Consider the following 19,359-nt stretch of genomic DNA (forward strand, 5'->3'; position numbering starts at 1 on the left):
ATGGAATTCAGACACTTCCAAAATAAATTATTAATTACATGAACAGAGAAACCATCTATGGCAATATGGATTATTGGTGTTTTTTGTATCTGTCATCATACCTAAACATTTTTTCAAAGCACCCAGTCTTTCTGATAAAATGAAAAAAGAGAAGCCACTAGGCTCCCTTTAGATATTGATGATATTTTAGTCACTAGTTTTATGTAGATACTAAACAATACTGGCAGGAGGCACGATCACTCTGTGGTTCAAGATCCGAGCACCTCACAATGGGGTGAACTCTCATTACTTGCCCCAGCTCCCGCCAACCTGGCAGTTCAGAAGCATGCAATGCAAGTAGATAAATAGGTGCCACTTTGATAGGGAGGTAACCTTTCTGTGCATGTTGGTGTATAGCCACATGACCACAGAAAATGTCTTCAGACAACACTGGCTCCGTCAGCTAAGAAATGGAGATGAGCACTGATCCCTAGAGTCAGACACAATTGGACAGGAGAAACCTTTACTTTTACCTTTTAAAAAATATTGAGAATTAAAATACACTTTTTTGGAATCCACAATATACTGCTAAAAATAGAGCCATAATACCTTAATATTACATTGGAATCAGGCATTCAAACAGTAGCTTTGCTACTAATCTAATTTCATATTTGAAACTTCTTAAGTTTGTAATAATACTGAATTCTAAAATGATATTCTCAACTTTACTTGTATTTTTTCATTGACTTCTGTGAATAGCTGGATTACACTGCTATCTTTTAATTTTGAGGATGATGGAAAACAAATTAAAGGATATTAAGTCGTAAAGAAGTATGAATCTGGTTTGGAAAACACAATTATTTTGTAATTGTGCTTTCAATGTTTTCTAACAGAATAAATCATAGATATTTTCTCTTTCATAACAATGTATTTGTAGCGGTCACTGGAATCCCTTTGGAACAGAAATATCTCCAGCTTCTTGTGCTTTGAATGACTGATTCTCAATTCACACCTGAAATGATGAGCTTTAAAAAAGAGCCCTTCCTTTTTAAAAGTGATTTAAGTGATAAATGTTTGTTTAGAAAAATCTCAGAAGAGATAGTATCTGAGGAAGGAGTTGTTAATCTATGACTCTCACCTAAAAACTACTCCTTGGCATCAGTGGAACACTTGAGTAGATAAATGCACATAAACACTTCAGTGGATAATTGCACATATGTATGTTGGGAGGGAATAGGATTGCTGTATCCACTTGTAGGTTGGCTTTTGCTTCCTTGATGCCTGCCATGCTCAGGATGAAAAAGGTTTCTTATCTATGTGTATGTCCTATATGTCTTAACAGAACATAAAAACACTAATGTGGAATAATTGGATCACCCACAAAAGTATGATAAGCAAACTTGGAAACTTGATCTGAAGTAAAGTCCAGGTTTCCAACATGCATTCCAAAATGTTGTGATAAATGATACATTTCCATTAATGATTTCTTCATATGGGGTTGGATTTATACATTATACTCAATCATTAATACTGTTTTAACCATAGAGAGGCATAAACCATGATTGACAAATCACTAATCACGTTGGATTGAGACAGTTTCTCAGATAGTCTAGACCAGGGGTGTCAAAGTGGCGGTCTGCAGGTCAGATGCGCCATGTACAGGCCATGCCCACCCCAGCGCCACAAAGGGAAAAAACGTTGCAAAATGTCACATGAATGCAACGTGATGCTGCAAGTTTGACACCCGTGGTCTAGACCCATGCCATACAGGGCTTTAAAGGAAATTACCAACACCTTGAATTACATCCGGAAGAAACTGGTATGTAGCCTGCAGAGCGCAGCAGTGTGACATGGGCCTGTCTGTGAGCCCCAATAACTTTCCGTGCTGCTGCATTCTGCACCAGTTGTTGCTTCCAAATACTCTTCAAGGGTAGTCCTATGTAGAGCACAGTACTCCAGGTCATAGATGACTAGGGCTTGAGTGACTGAGCGCAGGAAGTCCCCATCCAGAAACAGATGCAACTGGCACACAACAGGAAGTTGCACCAAGACTCCTCTGACTCTGACTGCCACCTGCTCTTTGAACAGAAGTTGAGAGCCCAGGAGTACCCCCAAGTTGGGCACTGGGTTTGTTTGGGGTAGTGCAGTCCCATCCAGAACTAAAGATGTTAAAGAGTCTCAGAACTTGGAGCTCCATGCTCCCAAAGTTGTTCAGTCTTGCCAGGGTTTAGTCCAGTGATGGCTAACCTTTTTGCCATCATGTGCCAAAAGTGGGGGGAGTGGGGGGGACTTTTGGCACGGTGGGCCCGATAGGCCTGTTTTTTGCTCTCCCCAGACTCCAGAGCCTTTCTAGGAGCCTGGGGAGGGTGAAAACGGCCTTCCCCGCCCCACTGGAGGCCCTCCAAAGGTTGGAAACGGCCTGTTTGCCGACTTCTGGTGGGACCGGAAATCCCGTTTTTCTCGCTCCCCAGGCTCCAGAGCTTTTCCGGGAGCCTGGGAAGGGCAAAAACAGCCTCCTCCCCCCCCCCCCGAGGCCCTCTGGAGGTAGGAAACAACCTGTTTCCCTACTTCCAGTGGGCCCAGAAGGCCTGAAAATCAGCTGGCACGTGCCAGAGCTGAGCTTGCGTGCCCACCGATATGGCAACGCATGCCAACTGTGGCACGCATGCCATAGGTTCACCATCACGGGTTTAGTCGAAGCTTGTTGACCCCCATCAAGGCCCCCACAGCTTCCAGGCATTGTGATAAGGTAGCAACAGCATCAATTGGTCACTAAGGGTGGAGATGTAAAGTTGAGTATTATCTGCATATTGATGATACCTTAACCCCTGGTAGTGAATAATCTTATCCAGCAACCTCATGGTGATGTTAAAAAGGAGTGGCAAGAGTACTGAGCCCTGCAGAATGCCACAAAGGAGTGGCCATGGGCTGAATCTCTCAGTCCTTATCACAAAATATAGCTTTTAATTCATGGTTGCTTTACATCACTGTGAAGGAGTGGCCTGTTAGTTCTGGTAAAACATGAGCATGTGATGAAAATAGAAGAGATGATGTGCCTTTCTGTACATTTCTGGAAGAATTACTTATATTTAATATTTAATTGCAAACAAAACATGAGAATCCTGCAGAATCTTTTGCAGTTGCTTAATTCTAATTTACTGCTAGTTGTGATTTAAATGCAAGCAATGTTAATTCTCAGACTTTGCCATAATCTAATTATTGTGCTATTTCCTTTAGTACGATGCTGAAAATAAAGTTGCCTTATCTCTCTTTAATACATTTAAAGAGCTCTAAATAAGCTTTGACTCACTTACCTGTGATTTCTAAATAGGCAATCCAAGAATGCAGCAGAAAAGTGGACCCGTTGTTCTAGCAGAGGAAGTAAAGAATCCAGCTATGGAAAAACTGGAACTTGTAAGAAAATGGAGTTTAAATACATACAAGGTTTGTATTAGTTTCGTTGTAGTAGCCAAGTGATTCAGGTATTTCATCTGCCATGAAATGTTGCATTTTAGCACTTTAAGGCTATGCAGTTAAAATAATAATCTTTCTCTACTACAGTAATTTAATGGGAAGAAACTTTTTGCAGCAGTGGTATTTAGCAAGGAAAGCAATTTGTTTCCTATAGTTTATTTTTCTAAGGTTATTTTTAAACTGTGTCACTCTCCTTGGATTCAAATGAGACATTGAGATATTACAAAAAACTATGTTACTGAGCAGCCCTAAATAAGTGGGTCAAAGCAAGACATGGGGTCATTCTAAATATTCACCTGACAATTCCTGAATAGCTGAAACTTGTCTCATTGCTCGTATTTGCTTGTGGCTGCCCTTTCGTGGTACCTGGAGGTTGTAGGAGCCTGGATGGGGGACTTCAACTGAACCCTAATAAGACAGAGTGGCTGTGGATAAGTGGAGTCTTGGGATCTGGAGGTTTATCGTTAGTTCTGGATGGGATGGTACTACCACAAACAGACCCAGTGCGCAACTTGGCGGGGTTCTTCTAGACTCACGACTCCTGCTTGAAGAGCAGGTGGCAAATCATGGCTAAGAGACCTTTTGAGCAATTTCATTGGTGCACCAATTACTACCTTTTCTTGATCACTCTTTAAGAATATTTGGAAGCTACAATTGGTTCAAAATGCAGCAGCAACACACACAGTTTTGAAGGCCCTTCTGGTAACACATGTAATACCACTGTTACACGAGCTGCACTGTTTGTCAATTTACTTTTAGGCACCATTCAGAGGTCTTGGTTATTACCTTTAAAGCCTGTTATGGCATGAGTGGAACCATCTTTCCCCAATGAGATCAGCTCATCCCACTTGGGCTGGCAGAAGGGACCTAATGCAGATCCATTTGCCAAGGAATTTCGGCTGGTGGGATCCAGAGAAGAGCCTTTTTTACTATGGCTCCCACCCTTCGGAATATCTTGCTGCAGAATGTAAGATCCCCCTTCTCTTTTTTAGCCTTCAGGAAAAGACTTAAAACCTGACTATGCCAGATGGCTTTGACTCCTGAAGGAGAAGCTATTGGCTGGAGGTCATAAAATAGGGCAAACTTCATCTCACTTAGCAACAAAAATGTTGGGCTCAATTGTCATCGTAAGTCGAGGATTACCTGTATAGAGAGAGACAAGATTACAAAATGCAAGTCAATTTGTGTTTCTGTGTTAATAATTTAGGGTGGAAAAAAAATTATGTCACCATGCAGAAGATTTCCAGTGAGGTTCTTTGTCGTTACTTTAATTTGGAAGAATTAGTTCTTTATGATAACTATCCTACCCTTAAGGTACCTATGTATCTACAATCAAAATGGGCGAAAAGCATTTTATTTCTTCAGATGTTAGTCTTATGTAGCATAATTGTCATTTAAATTCTTAATGGAATGGAAATATTCCTCTCAACCTGGAAATACTTTGTTGGGTTACTAAGTATTTCATTTTAGGAAGATATAGTATAAGCCACAAGTGGTGTTTTTAGCAATAGCATTTAGACTTATATACCACTTCACAGTGCTTTACAGCCCACTCTAAGCATTTTACAGAGTCAGCATATTGCCCCCAAAAATCTGGGTCTTCATTTTACTGATCTCAGAAGAATGGAAGGCTGAGTCGACTTTGAGCCAGTGAGAATCGAACTGCCAAATTTCAGGCAGCCGGCAGTCAGCAGAAGTAGCCTGGAGTACTACACTCTAATCATTGCATCACTACAGCTCACCACGGTTTTGTTTTGTTTTTGTGGACTTGGAGAAGTTATGGTATCTATAGATAGTCCTTTACTTACACTATAGTTTTGTAGAGGATAAACCAGGGGTGGGTTCTACTTACCTTTACTACCAGTTTACAACGGGATTTCACGCATGCACTCACTTTGCTCACACGCGCGCCTTGCTTCTGCGCTGATTACGACATCCGGGGCGGTGAGCGGGGCCTCCCGACAGTTTTACTACCGGTTCTTGCGAACCGGTCCAAACGGGGCAACCCATCACTGGGATAAACCTTTGAAAAGTTTAATACTGGGTGTTTGAGAAAGAATCCCTCTGAACAGAGGGAAGCAAACTACTCAGTTGATTAACTGTAATGCCCTTCTATTCCCAAATTGGTAGCAGATTTGAAAACAAGATTCAACAGTTCTTCCCAATGCATGGTCAGTAATAGAGTGATTAAATGGTGCCATATGTCCTACAGAAGTAGGTGATTCTTTTAGCCAGTGCTTAGAACTACATATTTTGCTGTCAAATACAGTTTTCAGCCAGATATGTTGAATTTGAAATTGGGTATAGCTTATACTTCCCATATTTTAAATGTTCATATTTATGGCCTGCAACATATTATTTTAGTGACTTAGGAATTGTATGTGCATTCATTACTAGAAGATTTTATCAGTAACTTGTTCAGTTGATTTTCAGCACAGCTTTTATTTTCTTATATTAGATTAACTTACTCTTTAAAATAGTTAAACTTTAGGAAGGTATGTAGAGAATTTTTAAAAAGCAAGTGCAATATTTTTAGAATCAATTTATAATAACTCTGTAACATGAATGATGTTAATTTAAACAATTCACATAAACTATGGGTGAGAAACCGAAAAACTTAATTTAAGATGCTCTCTCAAATTTTACAGTGTACTCGTCAAATTATCTCAGAGAAGCTGGGCCGGGGATCACGAACCGTAGACCTTGAATTAGAAGCTCAGATTGAAATATTGAGGGAGAACAAAAAGAAGTATGAGAATGTCCTGAAACTGGCGCAAACTCTATCAACTCAACTTTCCCAGATGGTGCATACTCAGAGACAGCTTGGAGAGGCTTTTGCAGACTTAAGTTTGAAATCATTAGAACTCCATGTAAGATTTCATTTATTAATTACCTTCATCCTCTGCTGAAATGCCTACATTTATGTTTAATCCAACTGGTAAAGACATTGGATCCATTAACTGGTAGCTTAATGGAAATAAATCCAATAATGCCTGCCTTCCACATTGCGTACCAGTATGAATTAATACTGCTAATTTCAGCGCTCTAGGATTGGAGATGGTTATTTTGAGACATTGACTTCACTGTTTTGTAAATGTATTCTGTATTTCATGAATTTTATACCCAGAAAAAAAGCAACCCATTCATGCTCTATTGAAATCAAGAAGCATGTGCTATGCCCTTGGGAGTACTGGGAGAATGAAAAGCATAGTTGCAATGAGGTAGACATATTGCAGATCAGTAAGCTAACTGGGTTGCTTTCATATTGAGGATTAAAATATCTTGATTACTGTTATAATGCCAGTACAATTTAATAAAGAAGAATTAAGTATTCCAAAATTATATATTAACAGGAGGAATTTGGATACAATGCAGATACACAGAAGCTGCTTGCTAAAAATGGTGAAACTCTGCTTGGCGCAATTAATTTTTTTATAGCTAGTGTGAACACTTTGGTAAATAAAACTATTGAAGATACCCTACTGACGGTGAAGCAGTATGAAAATGCCAGGTAATGGCTTATATATTAGTATTTATTTTAATTTAAGTAGTTATTTATTGAACATTGAATTTACTTCTTAATGCAGCGTAGTATTGGATCAGAATTTAGACATTTCTAAAGCAGTCCTGTTAAAATCAATAAAATTTTTGTAATTTGTGAACGATACAGGTATGGCTGATTTTTGAAGTTTTCATTTTATTTGTTGGCTGCTTCAGTCACAAAGTGATTGTAGGGACCTTACACCACAGGATCAAAACATAAAATAAAAATAATAAAACATTGAACAAGAGTATACATTGCAACAGAGTAGTTTTTGGTCACTACAAGTTTTTATAACTGATATAAAATTAAGTTTGCTTTTTACTAGATTTATGTTCTCCCCAACAAAAGTTCAAAATAAGACACATAACTTTAAATTGTTTTTCCTAATAACCATTTAGAACTTGGTTTTCCCCACTTCTAGCCCAGCACTATAACCACTATTGCATATTAGCTCTCTAATTAAATCTTGCCGTTTGGTGAATATATGTGCATGTTAATTCTTTTATTCTCAGGATTGAATATGATGCTTACCGTACAGATCTAGAAGAACTGAATCTTGGCCCCCGTGATGCTAATACTTTGCCAAAGATAGAGCAATCACAACAACTATTCCAAATACATAAAGAGAAATATGACAAAATGCGCAATGATGTATCAGTTAAATTGAAATTTTTGGAGGAAAATAAGGTAAGGCACTGTTTTAAATTTCTGTCAGAGATTAGTTAATTTTTACTGTTTAAATATGAATAATATGGGAAACTTTATTATTATAACCTTAGCCCTTGAGTTCACTGGGTCTGTTTCTGCTTCAAATAAATTCAGTCTGCTGTATATAAATATTATTAAGCGGTTGGTTGGTTGGTTGGTTGGTTGGTTGATTGATTACCTGCCATTAAGCCATTTTCTACTCCTAATGACTACAGACTATTCCATTTCTGTGATACGTTATCAGTCACTCATGCAATTCTTCAGATATTAATGTGAATTAATTTTGTCTTCCCAAGAAATGTGCACAAGCTGTACACAAATAATGTCAAGAATCCCTGGGAACTATTAACACTATTATTTGAGCCTAATACATATTTTCAGAATTTATGTTTTATTAAGGGCAAATTTCATCTCCATATTTCCAGGTATCTGTAATTCTTCATAGCGGGCATGAAAGAAATGAAAACAGATAGTCCTTGACTTATGACTAGTCACTAAGTGACTATTCCAGGTTATGATAACACTGAACAAATGGTGGTTTTTTACCAGTCCTCACAGTCCGGCCACCTCAGCATCTCTGAAGTCACATGATAGTGATCTGTGTGCTTGGCAATCCATTTGTACTTTCAACTAGTTGCCAACCACCCTACAATCACATGATTGCTATTTGCAGTCTTCTCTGCCAACTACCCCAGAAAGTCAATAGGGAGGTTCGCAAGGAACAGCTCAGATAAGTCTCCCCTTCCACATACCCTCCCCCAGCCTCATTGCCCTAGGTTCCAACCCCTCATGCACTCCATTCATGTCCCAACCCATGCAGCCCCTCTCATGCACTCTCCCTGACCCATGCAGCGATTCTTGAATCTCCCTTGTGCACTCGTTTGACCCACATGATGCCTCTCATGGACCCACTCACACCTTTGCACCCCTTCGGAATGACATACCTCTTGTGTACTCTCCCCAATCCTTCCCCACACCTCCTCATTCTCTTCCCTACTTATCTCTCTGTGAGCTTAGGACTTGAAACCTGCTGCCAGTTTTCCCACTGATTTTGTTGTGGAAAGCAAGCAAGAGGTTACCTTGCCTAATGATCATAGGATTCAATCAACGCTGCCCTCCAAGACAGCAGGAATTGCCATCACTAAATGATATGAGCATGCTTTATGACCACATTGCTTAGAAATAAAAATTCAGGCCCCAATTGCCATCATCAGTCAAGGACAACCTGTATTCTGAAATGCTGAATTCCCACATTTGGTAGAAATAGTTTTCCAGTGAAGCAAGGAGTACCAGTTTAGAAGTTTGGGTATGTACTTATAACTAAGTGTAGTCCTGTGAGGTTTGGCCAAAATCCTCAAAGGGTGTGATATCATAAGACTTTTTAGTGCCAAAGTTTATTTACTTCTATACAAAAGTCTTCAGTGAATTGATGGCCTCAAGACATGTTGAAGTACAACATACTTAAGATCACTGATGTGGAACTCGTTTCTACATATTTTTCTGATGACTAAAGGAGAAGACAGCAGAGGGGGGAAATTCTATCCTAATTTTGTCTATGATATGCTTGATTTTAATTAGTTTCAGAAGGAGCAATTCTTCTTGTAAATCCCTACTTCTAGTCTAAAATAATTATAGATTCCTCTTTTGATATCTAAGGTTGATGATTCGTATGTTAAAAGAAATTATAGGTTTTATTAGAACCTATAATTGTAACTGAAAGGAAGATCCTAACTGCTAAACTATAGTGGATTATTTTACTGGTCTGTGGATCATAAAACTTTTCATTCAAATAAATTTCTTGTGGATATAATGGAACTTGTAGATCTGTTCTTTCCAACCCCAAAGGAACAATGTGTTTTTTGCAGTCTCATCATGGTGAATTACAACTACAGATACTCTGTACATAGATGAAAAATATTTCAGATTAATTTTGTTCCATGGGTTTTGAATAATCAGTTGATAATTTGTGGACTTTTTTGCATATAATTGTTAAATGAAGCAATCAATTTGTTCTTGGTTCTACTTATGATTTTCCCCCCCAAAATCAAAATTTAAAAACTCAAAATGTCTATGGAAATAGGGAGAGCCTGTTTTTCTTACCTTATGCTTGCCTCAAGAGATTTTCTTCCTTCAAACAAGCAAAAAAGTCACGTATGTCCTGTTTTGCCTGCAAATCTACAGGAAATGTTATTTATGTGTTAAGCTTTGGGGATGCAGGAAAGGAAGTCTATCTAAATTCACACCTTTCTCAAATGTCTTGCTTTGACTTATAGTAAGTGCTCATTAGCAGCCAGTGTGTATATAATACTCTAATACTAGAACCTTAATTGACCTGTTGAAGGAATTTTATCAGTATTTTCTTCACAATCAAAAAGGAGCTTGTCAACTGTGTTATGTTGGTCATCTCAGTGAAACTCATAACTAGGTTACTACTAACTGGGTAAGGCTAGATGCAATGTATATTTATGTTTCTCCCTTTCTGATACTTATTTTTCCAGTCTTGAATATTAAGTTTTGTGCTGAAGGAGGTCATAGTACCAAACCAGCTGGTTTATACTGCAGACATAAAAAGTGAGGGCAAGGAGATTCATAGGGTTATTTCCATGCCCAGATCTGTACTTCATTTCATTTCATTATTACGTTATCTTATATTAATCATACTATGCGTAACTTGTTGACAACTATTGGCATAAATTAATGAAGAATGTTTTAGAATAGTCTACCTGCTAGTGTAGGTAGCCTAGTATATTCGTCAAGGTATAGATTGACTTCTCTAGAATACTAACCTTAGAAATTTTTAAAAAATTGACTCAATAATTCAATGCCAAATTTGAGAGTGTTGATTTCATCTTGGGCTATGTTTGTACCAATTTCATTTTCCTTGGTTCAAGTTTCTTACACATGTTTTTGAGACCACTTTGGGAGAAATTATATAAATTATATAAATATCAAGCTTTTAGATATTGACAGGCATCACAAGCAGGCATCACAAACGACTTAGACAAGCTCACCACAGATCCAATCCAGTTTAGCCATAATAGCAAACATTTTAATACCCCTGTGTTTCAAGGCTAAGGCCTTTACATAGGCCTTTATTCAAAATGTCTTCCATATTTTCTCCTTCCTGCCCTATATGACAAAGTACGTGACCTTTTCTATTGGGCAAGTTAAGCTGTTTCTATTTGTTTCTGCAACTGTTAGATTTGTTACGAAGCTATTCTCTGCTGTCAGAAATGCAAAATGTGCACATATTACAATAATTGCTATATTCCTTAAAGAGATAATGTGACCCAGTAAGTAACTGCAAGTATTAATGCTTTATCTTTGAAAGTATCTATAAAATGTGACAATACTATCATGTAGTGTGTGTAAAAATAATTTAGGCTTCACACTAACATATTCCACCTGTTAACTCACTTCCAGTTCCAGGGTGCACATATTTGTGTAATTGCCCAATAGCTCTCTTAGTCAGGGTGCATTGCCAGTCCTGTGATTGGGATACCGCTATCAGCTGCAGCATATTGTTTCCTGTGCCTTGTTAGTTCAGGAATGCCACTTGGGTGACTGCTGTTAAGAGAATGCTGAATGATCAGAGATAAAACTAAGTTGGGCCCTGAAAACCTTTCTAATCAAGCAATTGAATTACGAATCCAAAACTAGCTACGTAAATGTGTGTGTGTGTATATATATATGTATATCTACATGTACAGTATGTATGTTGAATCCATGTTTTAATTATTGCTGGAAAAGGGATAGGCCCTTCCTGATTCAGTGGAAAAGCAGAAGCAAAATCAGTAAAAAGTTGCTTCTAATTCTTCATCTGGTTGGAATGGAATCTAATATTTTCTGCAAGCGAATTATTCACTTTGGTATCACTTTGCTACCTGTAACAGTTTCTGAACTATGATTAGGAAATTGGGCCTTTAGGGGGCAGAAGTTCTTTCAGAAAGCCCAGTAGAATTGCAAAAGCTGTAACTCCACATAACACTGTACATACTGCTGATTCCACGAACTTGCATACCATATGTCTAAAAAAGGCCAGATAGGATACTTTTCCATATATTGGGAAAGCACTTAACTATTGCATGTATTAACCTTTTAAGATAGTTATATTTTGGAAAAGGGTGTTGATGCATTAGATACAGCATTGTCCTGAATGTCCAGAATCTACGGTACTTCTCAAATTGAGTTATATAATTATAAATCTCTTGTAGTTTTAAATGAGAAAGGTTAATGGATACAATAAGAATCTAGCCTATGAACAAGATGAAAATAGAAGTCTGCAGTAGTAGAAAACATTTTTCCATTGTGAAATGAGGGTCATAAAACATGAAATTATGTTGTGAAAATTCCGATTTGAATTTTGGAAGAAAAGGGATTGCATATAAAAAAGAGGAACCAACCTGAAGGAAAAAAAATGAAACAAAAATCTTTCCACTAAATGGTACCTTCTAATAGCTAAAGATTTTTTTATAGTAATATTTAAGTTTATGTTCTCATGCATTGGTATGTATGTACACAAACAAACACACATATATGCACACACACATAATATTTTGAGTTACTAGGTAGTACAGTCTAAGAGGAACAATGTAAGAGGGACTTTATGAGGGTATCAACAACTTGAAATAGCTAAAAAGAATAGGAAACTTTCATTCGATGCCATGAAAATTATTTTAGCTGTAATGGAAGCAAAAGATTAAAATGTTGGAACAGTTGAATTGACTCAAAATTTTTGCTGTGCTATCATTTTATGCCCTGTTTGTCTAGGACTCTAGGTTATTAGACAAACCGTTCATCTTTCATCACCAGTTAGCCAATATTATGGAGGCACCAGTTGTTTAACTGCCTGGAATGTAACATTATAAAGTCACTATGAGCTTTTCACTTGTGTTTTTCCCCCTGATGTTTTGTAGGTATGTAGAAGTATTGCCAGAACTATTATGGGATGTGTCTTAATTGCATAATGCATTATAACTGCATACATATGTCTAATTCATAAAACTGGATTTTAAAATCCTGTTCAGTCAGTAAAACATAGTGTTGTCTAGGTTTGCTGTCTGATTATTGTAATTGCAAATTACTTTTAAGTATGGCCATCCCACGTATTTCACACACACAAATCTGCTTTCCCAGTTTGTAGTTATAAGCATGTAACAGACACGCTAGCAACAATTATAGAAGAAGTAGGTAGTTATGGAGTATAAACATTTTTATTTATTTGATTTATGAACACTTCACTTCAAGACCTTTTTCCACACTTGGTTTGATGTGTTGCAACATTTCTGTAATACCTCTGGTTTATACATGCTTACTAAAATCTTGTAATCAAAACTATTGAAAGCTTTGGGGTAGGTAGTTACTGTACATTGTAACATTTTAGCTTGACATTGTTAAACTGTTAAATTTAAATCGTTAACAGTGAAATTGAAATTTGACATTGGCTGGGGATGATAGGTGATAGAACAATCTCCAGCTCATCCTTCAGAATAGGGAACATTGAAACATTCCAGTAGAATGTCCTGAAAAATTATTTTTTGTTTCAAACTCAGCTCAAATTACGGTTTTTAAGGTTTCAAACAAAGACTGCAAAGTACTCAAGACGTCCAGGGCTGTGTTGAGAGTGGGTTAAAAAATGTTTAGCTGAAGAATTGAAAAGATTTTCTATGGGGTTTAATCTTAGACTTGAAAATGGAGATTGGAGACAATAGAAATGTTCCTCATGTGAGGAAGTTGGCAGGGTGTCTGGATTGAACCAGATTGGCCTGACATGAAGATTTCCCTTGAGTTATGCTAGCAGGGTGGAGGCTTGCAATCAAGCATTTTCAGGTACTTGCATTTCTCTGGCAATTTCTTTTTAGTCTGATTTATTAGAGGATGCACATACTCTTCCTTGGCTTAATCAACTGTGAGAAATATAACAATAACAATTACTGCCTCTTGTTCTTCGGGGTTACATAAGCTTCCTTTTTTTCAATATATCTTATTTTCAATAAGACAAAAAAGAATTTTTTATGACCCAAGAGGCTTAGGTAATTCCAAAATATGCATGAATGGAGAATCAGCATAAATTACATCTGACTAGGTGGCTCAGTGGCTAAGTCACTGAGCTTGTTGATCAGAAAGTTCTGCGGTTCGAATCCCTAGTACAGGTCTCCTGCGTGAGCAAGGGGTGGGCTAGATGACCTCCAGGGTCCCTTCCAACTCTGTTACTGTTAACATCTAATCCAGGGTCTGTCTCTAAATAGGGCAGATCTAATACTACACATGTAGGACAGCAGTATCATGTCTTTAATGGTTAATTTTTTTATATTAATGCTTGGAAATAACGTTGATTAAAGCTCATATTTTGATGATTTGATTATTGATGAGAAAGCTGACCAGCCATGTATTACTGAAACCTGGCTGTGCCCAAGTGGAGCAGTCCCCTTTCTAAAATGTGCCCAGCTGGGTTTCAAATGTGAGATTAACCAAGACCACACAATGGGGTCCCTGTGGATTGTATTCCATTAGTCATAGGCGGTGCTCATCTCCATTTCCAAGCCATTAAACCAGCTCTGTCTAAAGATGTTTCTGCAGTCATATGGCAACATGCCGCAGTGCAAAGCATGCGGCAAAACATGGAGCCCTGCTGCCTTCTCACTGAAGTGGTACCTATTTATCTATTTGCATTCATGTGCTCTTGAACTGCTAGGTTGGCAGGAGCTGAGGCAAATGACAGGAGCTCACTCCATCATGCAGGGATAGGGCTCAAACTGCCAGAATATAAACCAGGGGTGCTTAAATCTGGCCCGCGGGGCTGGCCTGGAAATAGCAAAGGACCAGCCCATGGTGTTTCTGCCAGCCAAAACAGGGAACAGGGAGGCTGCCCTACACCCCATTTTCAGCCTGGATGGCCTCCTGGAGCACTCCGCCAGCCAAAATGGGGCACGGGGGGCTGCACGTGGCCCCCAGTGCCCCGTTTTGGCCAGCAGAGTGCTGCAGGAGCCTGTCCAGGCCGAAAACAGGGCATGGGGGGCACATGCGCCCCCCCACACCCTGTTTTGGCCAGCAGGGTCCATCCTATTTCCACCACCAGCACCACCCAGACAGCCCATGGAGAACTGCAATGCTGATCCAGCCCTTAAAGAAATCCTGTTCAACACCTCTTCTTCAGCATCTTTTAAGCCACTGAAATTGTTAGATGCAAGATCCTATTTGTTAAGTTGGGCTCTAGGGATTGATAGGATTGTTGCTATTGTATGTATGCTCCTGCTGCATAGTTCTCCCTGCCTGAGCTCTTTGACACTCTGGCTGGGTTGGCAGTGGGATTTCCTAGACTTATGTCTTGTCTTGTTACTTGAAGGGCCATCTCTCCCCAATTATTTCTACCCATTCAATCCAATCAGGCAAGATAAGCATGCTTGGGGACCCATTGGCCAAATAATGTCAGTTGGCAGGGCCTATACGTGCCTTTTCTGCTGTAGCACCCACCCTATGGGACATCTTCCTTCTGAAGATGGCCCTGACCATGGAGATTTTTTGTAAGGCCCCAAAGACCTGGTTCTGGAACCTAGTTCTTGGTTAAGCGATCTTGATCTTGATCAACTGCTTTGTATTTTAACTTTTGAAACATATATAATTGTTTGTATTTTATTTTAACTTTGCTATCTGCCCAGAGTCAGTTGTTAAGATGAGCAACCATATGAATAAATAAATACATTGGATAAATAAATACATAATGTATTTTTAAGAAATTGGGCATGAATTTGAAGGGAGTTTCGATGGTAATGTGTCGGTGCCCATTGATGATATTGCAGTGCACTTTTCAGACTCGAGAAAAGAGGTTGTAGTTTGGAAAACATTCAGTATTTAGTACATCTGCAAAATATTAAAAGTTGAATACATTTCTTCTACATCACAAAAGCAAACAGACAATTCCAAAAGGAAACTATCACGAGGATGAAGGATTATGTACCCTAACCAATTTAAAGATAATTAGGATAGTAAAGTAAATATATTCATTTTACAAAGATTTTTGTAACCTATCATCCTTTTTGTCCTTTCAGTAAATCTGGAGAATCTAGTTTATTATTCAATATTACAACATACACAAAGACAGTTTTTCCCTGAATGCCATCACTCTGCTAGACAACTAATTCCCACAACACTGTCAAACTTTTTACTAAGACTGTATTACTACTATTCTTCTCATCCTTCCTATTATCTATCTCCTCCCACTTATGACTATAACCTTGTTGCTTGTATCTTTACCATTTATATTGTTTTATTTAATTTCCTACTATGATTTGATAGCTTATTTAGTATCCTATGACTATCACTAAGTGTGGTATCTTATGATTCTTGATTAATGTATTTTTTATGTACACTGAGAGCTTATGCACCAAAGACAAATTCCATATGTGTCCAATCACACTTTGCCAATAAAGAATTCTATTCTATTCTATTCTATTCTATTCTATTCTATTCTATTCTATTCTATTCTATTCTATTCATTAGGTAAAAAACTACACCATCAAAAAACCTACGTAATGACTTAAGACAATATATCTTCCCTATCCAATGACTAGCCAAGAGCCTAACTAGCAAGCTTCATGACAGAGTGAGGTTTTATATCTAGATTTCCTTAGTGTTACTCAAATATTCAAATTACAGGTAGTCCTCGACTTACAACCACAATTGAGCCCAACATTTCTGTGATTAAATGAAACATTTGTTAAGTGAGTTTTGCCCCTTTTTACGACTTTTCTTGCCACAGTTGTTAAGTGAATCACTGAAATTGTTAAGTTAGTAACACAATTGTTAAGTGAATCTGGCTTCCCCATTGACTTCGCTTGTCAGAAGGTCACAGAGGATGATCACATGACTCTGGGACACTGCAACCATCATAAATATGAGTCAGTTCCCAAACATCTGAATTTTGATGATGTGACCATTGGGATGCTGCAATGGTCATAAGTGTGAAAAACAGCCATAAGTCACTTTTTTCAATCCTGCTGTAAGTTTGAACAGTCACTAAATGAACTGTTGTAAGTCGAAGACTACCTGTGCATATTATAGTGGCTCTCACTATTATAGACGCCACTTTGTGTCTAGATTATAGATCTATTTTGTTCCCACTATACATATATTTGTCTTTATTTTCTTTGGCTGAATTAAAACTTTATCGAAAGATAATAGCGATGTGTTGAAGTAATTGGTACAGTTTCATTATTTACAAATTATCCTTACATATCTCTATCCAACTGATAAGCTTGTGTCAATATTTTCCTTAATTGATTGATGGCTATTAACAATCAAATGCAATAATAAAATACAGTAATGTCCTTATCAGAAAACAAAATAGACAAACAGATGCAACTGACGAAAACAGACACCTGATTAGTGTATCTGTTAGATAAAATAATCAAACAATCTTTTTGACGGGTTGATGAACAACCCTATCTCTTAGAGCAACGAGGAAACAAAACAATGGGCGTATCTGTGTGTGGTGATAAGATATAACATCGATGACTACAAATGAGCAAGATTGCACACATAGCCCTCCAAATTAGCTACGATTTATGTCATTCATAGTTCATTCAGTGCAACCCACTCACAGGAAGAGCCTGTGGCAGGATTCTGCTCATCTGTCACTAAGCCAAATTATGCTTAGCAGGTCATGTGAGTATATAGTCAGTTAAGTGCAGCTATACAGGTAAGGTTATATTTATCATGCACAGCCTCTTCATTTAAGTTGGCTGTCGGTATTAATGGTAATTGATATTTGCTTCTGTTGGTGAAACTGGGTTTTGTTTTGTTTTGTTTTTAATTTGATTGTTTCACTATAGAGAAAATTTGTAAAAACAAAACATTATTCCTTGGATGTCAGCTTTCAATAGTCTGTACATATATTTTCATTTTCGATTTGATTTTTCTCCACAGGTGAAGGTGCTGCACAATCAGCTTGTTCTGTTCCACAATGCCATTGCAGCCTATTTTTCAGGAAATCAAAAACAGCTTGAACAGACCCTTAAACTATTCCATATCAAATTGAAACTACCTGGAGTGGATGCTCCCTCTTGGCTCGAAGATCAGTAATCACCACGCACAGAGATCCATTGTTCAGCCCGGGATCTTCTATATCCTGGAAGAATCAAGAAGCTTTTCTATAAGAAGGACTGTTTGTAGTGATACTTGCACAAGCAGCTTTAATTCCTCCCCCTCTCCAATAATGAATACTATAATAATTTGGCAGGGTGGGTGGATGCAACCAAATTAATGTCATTTCAGAATCAAAATGTTTTGTATTTAAAGGTGAATGGTTTTCTGTAGTAGGGAAGTATAGATTTGCACTGACATAAATATTTGTGATCTTTGGTAACTGTGGCAAGTAGGTGAGAAATTTTTCCAAAGGAGATGCTCATGATTTATACCTGATATATCTGATATTTTATATAAATGTATTAAACCTCTACAGATTCTTTTTCATGTAACTGTGTTCAAAAAGTATTTTTTTAAAAAAAACATTAAGGCCTTTAAACTGCTTCATTCACAAAATCAGTGACTCACTGACAATGTGGAATTGCAAAAAATGCCATTTTTTACACCTAGATCTTTCTATTATACGGTTAGAAAACACTAGAGGTCAAGTTTCCATTTTGAGCTGAATCCATTTTTTATCATTATAAAGGAACCACTTAAGAAAGGAGTCTTAGTTGTACTACTTCAATGTTTAACTTTCCTTGAAATCATACCTTACTTGTCTTAAATTCAAAAGTGCCTTTTGAAACACTCTTTCTACTCTTCTATACAAAATATAACATCTTTACAAAACCCCTTCTAGATTTATGATTTTTTTTAAAGAGACTAAGGCCAGTCTAGCTTGTGTTCTTCTGTTTGACTCGCGGACCATGTCACCTGACAGGGACAGAGTCTGTTTTCAAATTAGTAGCTGTTACAAGTTAGTTACTTTATCATAGCCGTTCAAAATTTATTGTTTTGGAGCATCATTGTTTGCACACTTTCTACTGCTTTTTCTGTTTATATAAATGAAGTACTTAAAATAACTTATCTCAGCTAAATGAATTGTATAATTATGTATTATATGTTGAAACAAATTAAGTTGCTTCTTTAAATGGTTTTGTTTCAATCTTAAAGTAAAATGTTTATCAAGTATACCTTAAATCATTCCTCATTGCATTCTTGTCCATTATGTTTTTGTTGCCAGGTTCTTTCTTGAAGTAAAGTTGGTTGCTATTTCCCAGAATGTGGTTCTTTATTAGCACTTATTCACACCAACAGAAATTAGCACAATACATATATACCTAGAAGTAACATCCATTTAGGGCAGGGCTGTCAATCTTGTGGCCCACAGCCCAGATGCGTCACACGCTACTCACGCCCATGCCTGGTTTAGCGAAGGGAGGGGAAAGTCACGATACGTCACATGACGATGCCATGATGATGCGAGTTTGACATCCCTGATCTAGGGTCTTGCCTAAAACAAATGAAAATATTTTGTAGTTTGTTTCTTGTAACTAGAGATTAAATGCTTTAATTTTTATTAACACCGAAGAACAAGGTGTCTTGTATTGTTTCTGTGATCCTATTAACTATAATAAAAAAGTAAACTTCACCTCACTTATTCTCCAAGTATAAAGCATATTTGAACA

The 19,359-nt window shown here is 37.6% G+C and overlaps 1 protein-coding gene across 2 annotated transcripts in view; it reads left to right on the top strand.

Annotated features, from left to right (window-relative positions):
• ARFIP1 (ARF interacting protein 1) overlaps positions 1-18,945 on the top strand; it is a 40,956-nt gene extending 22,011 nt beyond the window's left edge. For both annotated transcript variants that reach the window (XM_070948142.1, XM_070948143.1), the window contains 5 exons: positions 3,311-3,423; positions 6,102-6,323; positions 6,807-6,964; positions 7,510-7,684; positions 17,630-18,945. In XM_070948142.1, coding sequence (XP_070804243.1) covers positions 3,311-3,423; positions 6,102-6,323; positions 6,807-6,964; positions 7,510-7,684; positions 17,630-17,785 — 824 coding nt within the window. In that variant the 3' untranslated portion in view covers positions 17,786-18,945. The remainder of the gene's footprint in view (positions 1-3,310; positions 3,424-6,101; positions 6,324-6,806; positions 6,965-7,509; positions 7,685-17,629) is intronic.
• The last annotated feature ends 414 nt before the right edge of the window (positions 18,946-19,359 follow it).

Source organism: Pituophis catenifer, unplaced genomic scaffold (assembly GCF_029215685.1).
Source record: "Pituophis catenifer annectens isolate HBS135680 unplaced genomic scaffold, rPitCat1.0.hap2 SCAF_8, whole genome shotgun sequence".
NCBI lineage: Eukaryota > Metazoa > Chordata > Lepidosauria > Squamata > Colubridae > Pituophis > Pituophis catenifer.